At 49.5% G+C, this 15,282-nt stretch overlaps 1 protein-coding gene across 1 annotated transcript in view; it reads left to right on the top strand.

Annotated features, from left to right (window-relative positions):
- The window catches only part of SUCLG2 (succinate-CoA ligase GDP-forming subunit beta), a 475,764-nt gene that overhangs the window by 201,321 nt on the left and 259,161 nt on the right, over positions 1-15,282 (top strand). Inside the window, exon 5 of the mRNA XM_063940931.1 lies at positions 10,048-10,200. Within this exon, the coding sequence (XP_063797001.1) occupies positions 10,048-10,200 (153 nt within the window). The remainder of the gene's footprint in view (positions 1-10,047; positions 10,201-15,282) is intronic.

The raw sequence follows: 15,282 nt of genomic DNA, 5'->3' as shown, positions 1-15,282 counted from the left end.
GTGGCTAGGATGGTAGTTTCCTCAGCTCTACCGGTCACCACCGTCACGTCTCTAAAAGAGCCTACGGATAAACGTGTGGAGGGGTTGTCTGAAAGCGATTTACACCCTCACGGGTGCTGCACAAAGGCCCACTATTGCAGCTACTTGGGCTGCAGAGGCCATTGAAGCATGGGCCTTGGAGTTGGATGCTGAAATCTCCTCTGACCATGCTAGACAATGCCTGTCTTATATTGTCACAGCTTCTCGTTATATTAAAGAGGCGGCTTCTGATGCCGGTATCCTGGCAGCCAAGGCCTCTACTACGTCAGTCCTGGCTCGCCGGATATTGTCGCTGAGATCCTGGTCTGTGGATCTGGACTCTAGAAAAAAACCCTGTAGGTACTCCCTTTCAAGGGAGATATTCTGTTTGGGGAGGATTTAAATAAGATTGTGGCTGACTTGGCTTCTGCCAAAACTGCCTGTCTGCCAAGTACTGCTCCTTCTGTGTCGAAGGCTAAAGGTACTTCCTTTCGCCCTTCAGGTAAAGCAAAAGGTCAGGCGTACAACAAGCAGGCCCGCACTTCCAAACCTGGTAAGCCTAAGCCAAAAAGAGCCTGGGCGGCCCGTCAGCCAGCTTCCAAGACAGATAAGCCTGCCGCATGATGGGGCGGGCCTCCCTCTGGGGGATCCCAGGGTGGGGGTCCGGCTTCTAGGGTATACCTAGGAATGGTTGAAGACCACTTCAGATGCCTGGGTACGGAAGTCGTCACGCGAGGTTACGCCATGGCCTTCAAAAACCGACCCCCTCTTTGATTTTGCCAGACAGATGTCCCGTTGGACAAGACAAAGGCAAACACTCTACATTCGGTGGTACAGACCCTCCTGGATACAGAAGTCATAGTACAGATGCCTCTTGCGCAGAGGGGCCGGGGGTACTATTCTCCGTTTGTTCTAGTCCCGAAACCGAATGGGTCCTCCCGGCCCATTCTCAACCTCAAGGCATTGAACAGGTTTGTGAAGGTTTCTAGGTACCGGATGGAAACCCTTCGCTCTATAGTTCTGGCCTTGGAACTTGGAGACTTCTTGGTCTCCCTGGATATACAGGATGCTTACCTGCATATTCCTATAGCAGTGTCTCATCAGCAATACCTGAGATTTGCGATTGGCAACTGCCATTACCAGTTTCGGGCGTTACCTTTTGGTTTAACAACGGCTCCGCGAGTCTTTACAAAAGTCATGGCGGTGATGACGGTGGTACTCCGCCGTCTAGGGGTCAGGACACTGCCGTATTTGGACGACTTGTTAATCCTGGCAAATTCCCCAGAACTTCTCCTGCGTCATCTAGATGTGTCGGTCCGGGTTCTGCAAGCCCACGGGTGGCTCATCAACTGGAAGAAGTCATCCCTGATCCCTGCTCAGAGCATGGTGCATCTGGGAGCACTATTGGACACTCACAACCAGCGGTTGGTTGTTCCTGTCTCAGGAGAAAGTACTGAAACTTCAGGACAGTATTCGTTGCTTCCTATTTCGTCCGCAAGTGTCGATACATTCGGCGATGCAGGTGCTGGGCCTCATGGTGTCAGCATTCGACATGGTGGAGTACGCTCAATTTCACGCTCGCCCTCTCCAGAGGCTGATTCTAGCCAAATGGGACGGCCTGCCTCACCGGATCAGGTCTCAAATGATCTCATTGACTCCGGAGGTCCGTCTGTCGCTGCTCTGGTGGCTCCGGGACCAACAACTGTGCAGGGGCCTTCCGTTCTGGATATCCGACTGGGTACTGTTGACGACAGATACCAGTCTAAGAGGTTGGGGCGCGGTGCTGGAGCAACACTCCCTTCAGGGGCGGTGGACCAAGGAGGAGTCCCTCCTCTCGATCAATATTCTGGAGTTGCAGGCGGTCTTCAATGCCTTGAACCTAGCCCTGCATTTAATTCAGAACCATCCTGTTCAAGTACAGTCGGACAACGCCACCACAGTGGCTTACATAAATCATCAAGGCGGCACTCGAAGCCGCCTAGCAATGAAGGAAGTCTCACGGATTCTACAGTGGGCAGAACGCCATCTACCGGCCATATCGCCAATATTCATTCCGGGAGTCCTGAATTGGGAAGCGGACTTTCTCAGTCGTCAGGACGTGCATGCCGGCGAGTGGGGCCTCCATCCAGAAGTGTTTCAACTCCTTCCAGGCGTAGATCTGATGGCGTCTCGACACAATCACAAGGTTCTGGTCTTCGGAGCAAGTACAAGGGATCCTCAAGCAGCATTCGTGGATGTGCTGGCGGTACCGTGGAGGTTTCGGCTGCCGTACATGTTCCCTCCGGTGTCACTCCTCCCAGGGTAATTCGGAAGTTCAAGCAAGAAAAAGGAATTCTGCTTCTCATAGCTCCAGCGTGGCCCAGACGGCACTGGTTCTCAGACCTGGAAGGCCTATCGTCAGATCATCCAATTCTACTTCCATAACGCCCAGACCTCCTCGTTCAGGGCCCCTGTGTCTACCAGGACCTAGCCCGGCTGTCTTTGACGGCGTGGCTCTTGAAGCTTCCGTCTTGAGGACTAAAGGGTTTTCTGAGACGGTCATTCAAACTATGTTGCGGGCCCGGAAACCGGCTTCGGTTCGTATTTACTATAGGGTCTGGCATTCTTACTTTGTTTGGTGCGCATCTAACGATTATGACGCTTCCAAGTTTAGTATAGCCAAGTTGTTGGCTTTTCTTCAGCAGGGCCTGGACTTAGGCCTGTGTCTGGCCTCCCTCAAGGTTCAAATATCTGCCTTGTCGGTGTGGTTTCAGAGAAAAATTGCGACCTTACCTGATGTGCATACCTTTACTCAGGGCGTGTTGCGTAACCAACCTCCCTATGTCCCGCCTGTGGTGCCTTGGGACTTGTCTGTGGTTTTGGAGGCGGTACAAGAGTCTCCGTTTGAACCTCTTGGTTCAGCTAACCTTAAGTGGCTTTCCCTTAAGGTGGTGTTTCTGCTGGCTATTGCTTCAGCTAGAAGAGTGTCGGATTTGGGTGGCTTGTCCTGTAGTTCCTCATATCTGATATTTCACCGTGACCGGGCGGTTCTTAGGACTCGTCCCGGCTATCTACCTAAGGTGGTTTCTTCGTTCCACCTTAATCAGGAGATTGTAGTTCCGGCACTTGTTTCTACTGATCTGTCTCCCAAAGAGCGGTCTTTGGATGTGGTACGGGCTCTCCGTATCTATGTGAAGAGAACTGCTCCTATTAGGAAATCTGATTCTCTTTTTGTTGTGTTTGGGTTTCACAAACGGGGCTGGCCTGCTCACAAGCAAACTCTGGCCAGATGGATTAGAATGGTGATTGCACATGCTTTTGTGAGGGCTGGTCTCTCTGCTCCTGATCACATTAAGGCCCATTCTACTCGGTCTGTTGGACCTTCTTGAGCGGCCCGCCGTGGTGCGACCCTTGAACAATTGTGCAAGGCGGCTACGTGGTCCTCTGTGAACACGTTCATAAGGTTCTATGCCTTCGATACTGCCGCTTCCCAGGATGCTTCCTTTGGACGCCGGGTTCTTGTGCCCGCTACAGTGCATCCCCTCCCATAAGGAACTGCTTTAGGGCATCCCCATTGTCCATTCCTTTTGGAGCCCAGTGTACCCCGCAGCAGAAAATGAGTTTTATTGTAAGAACTTACCTTTGTTGAAACTCTTTCTGCGAGGTACACTGGGCTCCACAAAGCGCCCACCCTGACGCACTTAGCTTCTTTGGGTTGGTATGGCATTAGTCGCTGACACTTCTCCTGTCGGGAGAGTGTGGTGTTTGTGGCAACTGACAGTTGTCGTCTCTTTTACTTGCTACTGCATTGGGCTGGTTAACAAAACTGAGCTCCTGTGCACGGAGGCGGGGTGATATAGGAGGCGGCGCTTTGCATCTTGGGAAGAAGGTCAAAGCTTTTGAGCCTGTTGGTGCTTCAGATCAAGATCCTACTCTACACCCCATTGTCCATTCCTTGTGGAGCCCAGTGTACCTCGCAGAAAGAGTTTTAACAAAGGTAAGTTCTTACCATAAAACTCGTTATTGTTTCACTTGCTCATTAACTGAAACAATCATTTTTAAAATCTATTAGGTCAAGATCTGTCAGATCCATTTTAAATTAAAACCTCAGAAAAATTGCAGTTTTTGGAGGTTGTACTGCATCAATACTCATTCCCATGATTTAAGAACAAGCACTTGCGTCCAGCAACACAGCAGTTCCCGTTGGATTTGCCTGCATGCAGCAAGTTTGGGAAAGATAACTGTGCTGAGCTTGGACCCGATAGCTGACGTTATCACTGTCTATTGGCTAGAGTGATTCCCTCTACCAGTGGCCACTAGTGCAAGTGCAGGCCAATAGCTGTGCATGCTCTGTGCATCACCCGGGTGATGACATCACCGGCATAGCTGAGCTGTCCCAGCAAGCAGATGCTGAGGAATTCCTAACCCTAACCATCCCCTCCTACAGCCTAACCCTCCTTCTAGTGCCTAACCCTAACCCCAGTACTTCCTGTCGGAATCCATCGGGATCCTGAGCACTGGGATATTAACTACATCCCCTAAAATACCACTTAGACTGCTTTGTTGGCCTGAATAATGCATACGGTTTATGTCATTTATGATGGTGACATTTTTGTTCTGTGAATCTTCATAAGCAATACTGTGAACTGGTTTTATGTACAATTATAGAATAGGCTATATATTTGTCTCAGTTTGTCTCCTAGAGTAAAAATCCTTTAACCATATGAACGGGAAGCAGTTGGCTTCCCAACAGACGGATCCCGAAGAAGGACACAGTGCTGACGTCTACATACCTACGACGCAATGCCGACATCTACATACCGATGCCAGCATTACGTTACCGACTGCTGACATCCTGATCGTCCAGTGGGATGCACTGGCGTCTTGCTGTGGGGTGGGGGTTAGAGGTTAAATTTAGGCAGGAGAAGGGGGGTGGTAAGGGTTAAAGTGCAGGGTTGGGAAGGTTAGGGTTAGGGACCGGGGAGGGTTAGGGTTAGGCACGTAGAAGCAGAGGTTAGGGTTAGGTATCAGGGAGGGTTAGGTTTAGGCAGCGGGGAATGGAGGGTTAGGTTTAGGCAGCGGGGAAGGGAGGGTTAGGGTTAGGCACCCACAAGGGAGGGTTAGGGTAGGGGCAGGGAAGGGTTAGGGGGCTTACTGGTGGCCTGTCAGGATTATTATGGACGGGGTGCCGCTGTCGGTATACTGACAGTCGGCATCCCGTCCATCGGCAAATCATACTGAACTCATATGAACTGCTGGAAAACATTGCGCAAACACATATTTCTGCTTCCAACGTGTTAACACCTTATTTGCCAGTGGGGCCGTAATTTGTGTCCCTTACACAACAGTGAAAAAACGAAGCCATTCTTTCTAGTGTAATCTGTAGCTTGATCGATCTTGCTGAAGTTTTCCTTCCACAGGAATATAGAATACAGTGCGGAGAGTGTTGCGCAGATCACTGTTTCCCCCATTGCTGCGCTTCAGCAACAATAAAATGCCTCAACGGGTTGCAGGGCTCACAATTACTGAGCTGCTCTCTTGGCATGTGTTCACGTCCTGCTACTGCAGGAAACAATGCTTTTAAATGGGGGGAATCAAAAGACGGCAAGTGATGGAAAACTGGACTCATTGGGTGGAATTCAATTGTTTGAAAAGTCAGTTGGGTGTCTGTTCCTATCTAATAGACCGGAGAAAACGGACACCCAAGCGACTTTGCAAACATTTGAATTCCCCCCCAAATCCTCTGTGTTTAACGGCACCTCCGTGTCACAATGTAGAAGACAAAGAAACCTGCCACATTAGACTATAATTAGAATATATTAGGAGTGAGGTATTTCATTTTTCGGATAGCATGACACTTTGGGGTGTATGTATCAAGCATTAGAGAAGTGGGGAGATTGCCCATATCAACCAGCTTTCACCTATCCTTTTATAGAATGTGCTTGATAAATGCTACCTCAAAGCTGAATTTTTGCTATGGGAAATTTCTCCACTTCCCCACTCTTTACCCTTCTTAATACATCACCCAGAGGGGGGGAGATGTATAAAACCCTCAAGAGAGAGAAAGTGGAGAAGTTGCACGCAGGGGACTATCTAGTGGTCTGAGCGCCCCTGGCAAAGTAAGGAACTGGCACCCCCCACCTCCCCCTCCCCCACCCAGGGACACAGAGGGGGGAGTTACAGATAGGCTGAGGTCAGGGACACTGAGGGAGAATTTCAGGGAGGGTGCGGGTAGGGACAATGAGGTGGAGGGCTTACAGGGAGGCTGAGGTCAGGGTCACTGAGGGGCAATTACAGGGAGGGTGTGGGCAGGGACACTGAGGGGGAAATTACAAGGAGGGTGTGTGCAGGGACACTGATGGGGAATTACAGGAGTGTGCGGGCAGGGACACTGAGGGGGAATTACGGGGAGGGTACGGGCAGGGATACTGAGGGGAGGGTGTGGGCAGGGATACTGAGGGGAGGGTGTGGGCAGGGATACTGAGGGGGGAGTCACAGGGAGGCTGAGGTCAGGGACACTAAGGGGGAATTACAGGGAAGGTTCGGGTAGGGCAAATGAGAGGGAGGGGCTACAGTGACGCTGAGGTCAAGGACACTGAGGGGCAATTACAGGGAGGATACGGGAAGGAAAACTGAGAGGGAATTACGGGAGTGTGCGGGCAGGGACACTGAGGGGCGAGTCACAGGGAGGCTGAGGTCAGGAACACTGAGGGAGAATTACAGGGAGGGTGCAGGCGGGGACACTGCAGAGGAATTACGAGGAGGGTGCGGAAAGGGACACTGAGATGGAATTACAGGGATGGTGCAGGCAGGGACACTGAGATGGAATTACAGGGATGGTGCAGGCAGGGACACTGAGATGGAATTACAGGGATGGTGCAGGCAGGGACACTGAGATGGAATTACAGGGATGGTGCAGGCAGGGACACTGAGATGGAATTACAGGGATGGTGCAGGCAGGGACACTGAGATGGAATTACAGGGATGGTGCAGGCAGGGACACTGAGGAGGGTGTGGGCAGGGACACTGAGATGGAATTACGAGGAGGGTGTGGGCAGGGACACTGAGATGGAATTACAGGGAGGGTGCAGGCAGGGACACTGAGGAGGAATTACGAAGAGGGTGCGGGCAGGGACACTAAAATGGAATTACGGGGAGGGTGCAGGCAGGGAGACTGAAGAGGAATTACAAGAGGTGTGCTGGCAGGGACACTGAGGGGGAATTATGGTTAGGGTGCGGGTAGGGACACTGAGAGGGAATTACGGGGAGGGTGCGGGCAGGGATAATGAGGGGGAATTATGGGAAGGGTGCGGGCAGGGACACTGAGAGGGATTTACAGGAGTGTATGAGTAGGATTACTGAGGGGGCAGTTACAGGGATGGTGCGGGCAGGGACACTGAGGAGGAATTACGAAGAGGGTGCGGGCAGGGACACTAAGACGGAATTACGGGGAGGGTGCAGGCAGGGAGACTGAAGAGGAATTACAAGAAGTGTGCAGGCAGGGACACTGAGGGGCAATTATGGTTAGGGTGCGGGTAGGGACACTGAGAGGTAATTACGGGGAGGGTGCGGGCAGGGATACTGAGGGGGAATTATGGGAAGGGTGCGGGCAATGACACTGAGAGGGAATTACAGGAGTGTATGGGCAGGGTCACTGAGGGGGCAGTTACAGGGATGGTGCGGGCAGGGACACTGTAGGGGAATTACAAGGAGGGTGCAGGCAGGGTCACCGAGGGGATATATATACACACATACATACAGTTAAAAACCCCTCCCTAGGTGTGATGGCAATACATGTCCCAGCAAATCCAGTTGACAAGGTGTGCTGGGACTTATAGTCTCAACACAGCTGGACAGGAAGTCACTGGTCTAGATACCTCCCCATACAGAGCTCTTTGTAAGCTGTGATCCAGACTGCCAGGATAGACCATGCAGTGCAGCTACGGTAACTCAGAAAATGTACAGGTATGCTCATGCTGCACTGCTGACTGGTGCTGATTGTAGTGGCTGGTGTTTGGTGACAGACCGCGTGGGACCAATGAGAAGGGGAGCGGATGAGGAAGAGGAGGTGTCTCGCCCCTCCCCATTCCTGGAAGTGCCCCGCTCCCCGGCTATATTGACCATCATTGTGACTGTAGTCACAGAGAGCGTCAGAGTGCAATACGCTTCAGAGAGTCCGGCAGTGGATGAGCACTGCTAAGGGATGTACTCAGTGAGAACTACTATGTCATTCTACCCCCTGGCGTCGGTGGCACTGCTGGGCGGTGCCCCCCCCTTTGGCTGGCGCCCCTCGCAAGTGCCATCCTGGCCAATTGGAAGATACACCCCTGGTTGCACGTAGCAGCCAATCTTGCACAGTCTAAAAAATGACAGTTATAAACTGATTGGTTGCTGTTGGCAACTTCACCACCTTATCTCTCGCGATGCGTATCCCCAAGGGACTGACACTTATCTAGCACCAGAACTGGATTGTCCACACGGCGTGGTAGGCAGCTGCCTAGGGACTGGTGGATCCTAGGGGGCCTGCCTGATACCCTCTGCCAGCATGCCCTCTTATGATGTTATTGGTAAAGCAGTTGTGGTATCTCATTAGTTTAGTGCAGCTAATAAAGCAATGCAGGTATAAAGATGGGTGAGATGTATTCTAGGTAAAATACTCTGATCCACTTTCAAGGACAGTGGGATAGAGAGTGAATGACTAATTAATTAAATGAATATGTTATTATAGGAGAACTAAATGAAACAATGAGAGCATATTGGCTTTATGTCCATGGACTCACAGTCTGGTACTTAGGGGGACATTTACTAAGCAGTGATAAGAGCGGAGAAGTGAGCCAGTGGAGAAGTTGCCCCATCAACCAATCAGCAGCTCTGTATAATTTTATAGTATGCAAATTGTAGCTGTTACTTCAGTGCTGATTGGTTGCCATGGGCAACTTCTCCACTGGCTCACTTCTCTGCTCTTATCACTGCTTAGTAAATTTTCCCCTTATTCTCTTCTACCAGCTCCCACAATGTCAACATTGGAACTGCTGACAGGCAGAATGTCAGCAGTCCGATTTAGGGTTAGGGCTAAAATCAGCTAAAATTGTTATGTTGGCATGCAGACTGTCAGCATTCATATTTGATTTGTCAGAATGCTGACATTTTGTACCACGTCCATGCAAAGCATGCAGGGTTTAAATTAAGGGGTAGATGTATGAAACACTGAGAAGAGTGGAGAAGTGAACCAGTGGAGAAGTTGCCTATGGCAGCCAATCAGCTTTAAGGTAACATCTATCAAGTGCATTATATAAAATTATACAGAGCAGCTGATTGGTTGCCATGGGCAGCTTCTCCACTGTCTCGCTTCTCCACTGTTTTCACTGCTTCATACATGTTCTCCTAGGTTCCTTCTTCACCTGCTGTCTGCGTATGAAGGAGTCGTGCTCTCTGTGTGACAATACTAGAATAAGCACAGCTGCATGTAATATGGGCCTGATGCAAAGTAAGTAGTACACCTGTTAGCGTAGCATACCTTGCGCGAAATCAGTGGCTGTGCGCATGCAGATTTGCAAGATTCTGCCACTTACCATTGCTTGCGTCTGGACGGGGCTAATGTAAGCAGAGCTCAGTAAGGGCGAATTCACACGACTGGGCCCAAGACGTAGGGGTAAATTTACTGAAGGTTCTAAAACTGAAAAGTGGTGATGTTGCCCATAGCATAGAATGCTATAAAAAAATGATAGAATCTGATTGGTTGCTATGAGCAACATCACCACTTTCCAGCAATCCAGGTGTAAATGCCGCGTTTGCCCACGAGCGTGCATTGTAATTGCAGCATTTTTACTGAGTGACTGCTAATTGCGCCTTTGACTTGGAGCTCAATCACGGCTAATTTTGCATCAGGCCCTATAGTGCACATAGCTTGAAGGGCTGGGCATGGGCTGGTGGTCTTCTTCCTTATACTCTGGCAGCATTTTCACCATATTCTTATCAAATTGTTCATTCTTTGGTGAATAAGGACGACTTCTTCCTTCCTTTTAAAATGTTAAACCTTAATGTTTTTAGGTTATGGTGGCAGAGGCTCTGGATATCGCAAGAGAGACATATTTTGCAATTTTAATGGACCGTGCGTGCAATGGACCCGTGTTAGTCGGCAGCCCCCAAGGAGGTGTGGACATCGAAGAAGTTGCAGAGAAAACCCCTGAACTGATTTTTAAGGTAAGTTTGATTTGTGGTCATCAGGGCTCCCAAATTGTGACTGGTATGGGTCATTAGGTCGACAAGATTTAGGTTGACAGTCATTAGGCCGACCACTATTGGTCGACATGGTCACTAGGTCGACATGAAAAAAAAGGTCGACATGAGGTGTTTTTTAAAAAAAATTGGTGTCATTTTCTTCGTAAAGTGACGGGGAACCCAATTAGGGCACTGTGTCCGCTCGCAATAGAGAAAGAAAATGAGGCTGCGCTGTTAGAGGAAAGAACAGTATCATTCACTATGTATATAACTTTTAAAAACAATTTATTAAAACAGTAATAACTCTTTAAAAAGCAGTATTATGTACAAGATAAGCCAATTATAAGCAGGAAATGATTTAGCCAATTATATAGGATGGATAGAGTTTACCCCTGGAGGTGATTCAGGACTGATGTTTTGTATTCTCTAGGATCCGTTCCACATTTTGCCCATAGATATTATGTCCAGTAAGATTCCACTGTAGAGAGTCCCTTTCAGATGGTATTGTAGAGAGTCCAAATTAGAATTCCATATGCCGCTAGAGGGTTGGTGTAAATTCCCATGTATGGTGGGTACCTCATGCGTTGCAGAGATAGGATGGTGCCTCTCTAGGACTCCACTGGATGTCTGGTACGTGATATGGGCTGGTTCGGGTCCGGTTCAAGGTTGTCCTGTTCCAAGGGTAAATGCCTGACGCGTTTCGCTGCATAAACCTTGCAGCTTTTTCAAAGGTATACTTTGCTGTCTGGGTTTGGGCTTTATATACCCTAGACAAAATGGTGGCTTAATTGGCACCTGAATGCACATTTCCTGTTTAACAATAACATATCATTTTGTAATCATAAAAACGATTAAAGTGTGTAAAGGAGACAGACCTACTTACATAAAGAAACCTTTGGTAGTAGAAAACTTTTGTTTTTTATTTCCTTATAGGTAAAATATGGGATATATTGATTCAATGGGGAGTTTTGTTTATTACTACGTAGTCATGGAGACCTTTCTCAGAATTATTTCATAGGTTGAATGGGAGTCATGTGATCGGTATTGTCATATGACTGCTGATCACATGATGGTTGAAATATCTCATAGATATGCAAGTATGGAAGAAAGAACCTATTTTCCTTCTTTTTTATATATATATATATATATATATATATATATATATATATATATATATATATATATATATATATATATGGTTTTTACTTATTAAACATTAGTTTAGAAACATTGGTGATCAATGGCTAACTACCATCTCTCCAATTCTTCCCCTTTCAGGAGTGTTCTAAACGTATCCGTGTGTGTCCGGGCCGTTGGCATGGTAACGGCAACCGGACATGACATATCGCGTGTGGTGACCAATGATCCTCTCCGAGCCGTCGCCATGGTAACGCGGCTCGGAGAAGACGAATGGCCTCTCTGCTATGACGGGCGGAGGAAGTACTTCCGCCCCCGTCCCTCACCCTGGCAACGCGGCCCTGTTAGCCACGCTCTCTTCGGCCGTTACCATGACGACGCGGCCCTGTTAGCCGCGCCCACCTCGGCCGTCGCCATGACGACACGGCCCTATTAGCCGTATCCTCCTAGATCCAGAGGCATATTCTGTATATTGTATGTACCGGACCGGTCCCCATGGGAGCCCCTACTACGCACCTTCACAACCAAGAGTTAGGGTTAGTCTTAATTTCTCTAACGTCCTAAGTGGATGCTGGGGACTCCGTAAGGACCATGGGAAATAGCGGCTCCGCAGGAGACTGGGCACATCTAAAGAAAGCTTTAGGACTATCTGGTGTGCACTGGCTCCTCCCCCTATGACCCTCCTCCAAGCCTCAGTTAGATCTCTGTGCCCGAACGAGAAGGGTGCACACTAGGGGCTCTCCTGAGCTTCTTAGTGAAAGTTTTAGTTTAGGTTTTTTATTTTCAGTGAGACCTGCTGGCAACAGGCTCACTGCATCGAGGGACTAAGGGGAGAAGAAGCGAACTCACCTGCGTGCAGAGTGGATTGGGCTTCTTAGGCTACTGGACATTAGCTCCAGAGGGACGATCACAGGCCCAGCTTGGATGGGTCCCAGAGCTGCGCCGCCGGCCCCCTTACAGAGCCAGAAGGCAGAAGAGGTCCGGAAAATCGTCGGCAGAAGACGTCCTGTCTTCAACAAGGTAGCGCACAGCACTGCAGCTGTGCGCCATTGCTCTCAGCACACTTCACACTCCGGTCACTGACGGTGCAGGGCGCTAGGGGGGGGGGGCGCCCTGAGACGCAATAAAAACACCTTGGATGGCAAAAAAATGCATCACATATAGCTCCTGGGCTATATGGATGCATTTAACCCCTGCCAGAATACATAGAAAAACGGGAGATAAGGCCGCTGATAAGGGGGCGGAGCCTATCTCCTCAGCACACTGGCGCCATTTTCCCTCACAGCTCCGTTGGAGGGAAGCTCCCTGGCTCTCCCCTGCAGTCACTACACTACAGAAAGGGTTAAAAAAGAGAGGGGGGCACTAATTAGGCGCAGTATTAACTATACAGCAGCTATAAGGGGAAAAACACTTCTATAAGGTTATCCCTGTATATATATAGCGCTCTGGTGTGTGCTGGCAAACTCTCCCTCTGTCTCCCCAAAGGGCTAGTGGGGTCCTGTCCTCTATCAGAGCATTCCCTGTGTGTGTGCTGTATGTCGGTACTTTTGTGTCGACATGTATGAGGAGAAAAATGATGTGGAGACGGAGCAGATTGCCTGTAATAGTGATGTCACCCCCTAGGGGGTCGACACCTGAGTGGATGGAAGAAATTACGTGACAGTGTCAGCTCTGTATAAAAGACAGTGGTTGACATGAGACAGCCGGCTACTCAGCTTGTGCCTGTCCAGACGTCTCATAGGCCGTCAGGGGCTCTAAAGCGCCCGTTACCTCAGATGGCAGATATAGACGCCGACACGGATACTGACTCCAGTGTCGAGGGTGAAGAGACAAATGTGACTTCCAGTAGGGCCACACGTTACATGATTGAGGCAATGAAAAATGTTTTACACATTTCTGATAATACGAGTACCACCAAAAAGGGGTATTCTGTTCGGTGAGGAAAAACTACCTGTAGTTTTCCTGAATCTGAGAAATTAAATGAGGTGTGTGATGATGCGTGGTTTTCCCCCGATAACAACTGATAATTTCTGAAATGTTATTGGCATTATATCCTTTCCCGTCAGAGGTTAGGGTGCGTTGGGAAACACCCCCTAGGGTGGATAAAGCGCTCACACGCTTGTAAGGGCTCTACCCTCTCCTGAGATGGCCGCCCTTAAGGATCCTGCTGATAGAAAGCAGGAGGGTATCCTAAAATGTATTTACACACATACTGGTGTTATACTGCGACCAGCAATCGCCTCAGCCTGGATGTGCAGTGCTGGGTTGGCGTGGTCGGATTCCCTGACTGAAAATATTGTTACCCTAGATAGGGACAGTATATTTTTGCCTATAGAGCATTTAAAAGATGCATTTCTATATATGCGTGATGCACAGCGGAATATTTGCCGACTGGCATCAAGTCTAAGTGCGTTGTCCATTTCTACCAGTAGAGGGTTATGGACACGTCAGTGGTCAGGTGATGCGTATTCCAAACGGCATTTGGAAGTATTGCCTTATTAAGGGGAGGAGTTATTTGGGGTCGGTCTTTCAGACCTGGTGGCCACGGCAACAGCTGGGAAATCCACGTTTGTACCCCAGGTCGCCTCTCAACATGAGAAGACGCCGTATTATCAGGCGCAGTCTTTTCGTGGACAAGCGGGCAAAAGGTTCCTCATTTCTGCCCCGTGACAGAGGGAGAGGAAAAAGGCTGCAGAAATCAGCCAGTTCCCAGGAACAGAAACCCTCTCCCGCCTCTGCCAAGCCCTCAGTATACGCTGGGGCTTTACAAGCAGAATCAGGCACGGTGGGGGGCCCGTCTCAATGAATTTCAGCGCGCAGTGGGCTCACTCGCAAGTAGACCCCTGGATCCTTAAGGTGATATCTCAGGGGTACAAATTAGAATTCGAGACGTCTCCCCCTCGCCGTTTCCTAAAGTCGGCTTTACCGATGTCTCCTTCTGACATGGAGACAGTTTTGGAAGCCATTCACAAGCTGTATTCCCAGCAGGTGATAATCAAGATACCCCTCCTGCAACAGGGAACGGGGTATTATTCCACACTGTTGTGGTACCGAAGCCGGACGGCTCGGTGAGACCGATTCTAAATCTAAAATCTTTGAACACTTACATACAGAGGTTCAAATTCAAGATTGAGTCACTCAGAGCAGTGATTGCGAACCTGGAAGAAGGGGACTACATGATGTCTCGGGACATCAAGGATGCTTACCTTCATGTCAAAATTTACCCTTCTCACCAAGGGTACCTCAGGTTTATGGTACAGAACTGTCACTATAAGTTCAGACGCTGCCGTATGGATGGTCCACGGCACCCCGGGTCTTTACCAAGGTAATGGCCGAAAGGAGAACAGTTGGAGGTCGGTGTAGCACTATCTCAGGTAGTGTTGCGGCAGCACGATTGGATTCTCAATATTCCAAAATCGCAGCTGGTTCCGACGACTTGTCTTCTGTTCCTAGGGATGATCCTGGACACAGTCCAGAAAAAGGTGTTTCTCCCAGAGGAGAAAGCCAGGGAGTTATCCGAGCTAGTCAGGAACCTCCTAAAACCGAGCCAAGTCTCAGTGCATCAATGCACAAGGGTTCTGGGTAAAATGGTGGCTTCCTACGAAGCAATCCCATTCGGCAGATTCCACGCAAGAACTTTCCAGTGGGACCTGCTGGACAAATGGTCCGGGTCGCATCTTCAGATGCATCAGCGGATAACCCTGTCACCAAGGACAAGGGTGTCCCTCCTGTGGTGGTTGCAGAGTGCTCATCTTCTAGAGGGCCGCAGATTCGGCATTCAGGACTGGGTCCTGGTGACTACGGATGCCAGCCTGCGAGGCTGGGGAGCAGTCACACAGGGAAGGAATATCCAGGGCTTATGGTCAAGCCTGGAGACATCACTTCACATAAATATCCTGAAGCTAAGGGACATTTACAATGCTCTAA

The sequence above is a fragment of the Pseudophryne corroboree genome, chromosome 9, assembly GCF_028390025.1.
Source record: "Pseudophryne corroboree isolate aPseCor3 chromosome 9, aPseCor3.hap2, whole genome shotgun sequence".
Taxonomy (NCBI): domain Eukaryota; kingdom Metazoa; phylum Chordata; class Amphibia; order Anura; family Myobatrachidae; genus Pseudophryne; species Pseudophryne corroboree.
This window is presented reverse-complemented; position numbering and strand designations above follow the sequence as displayed.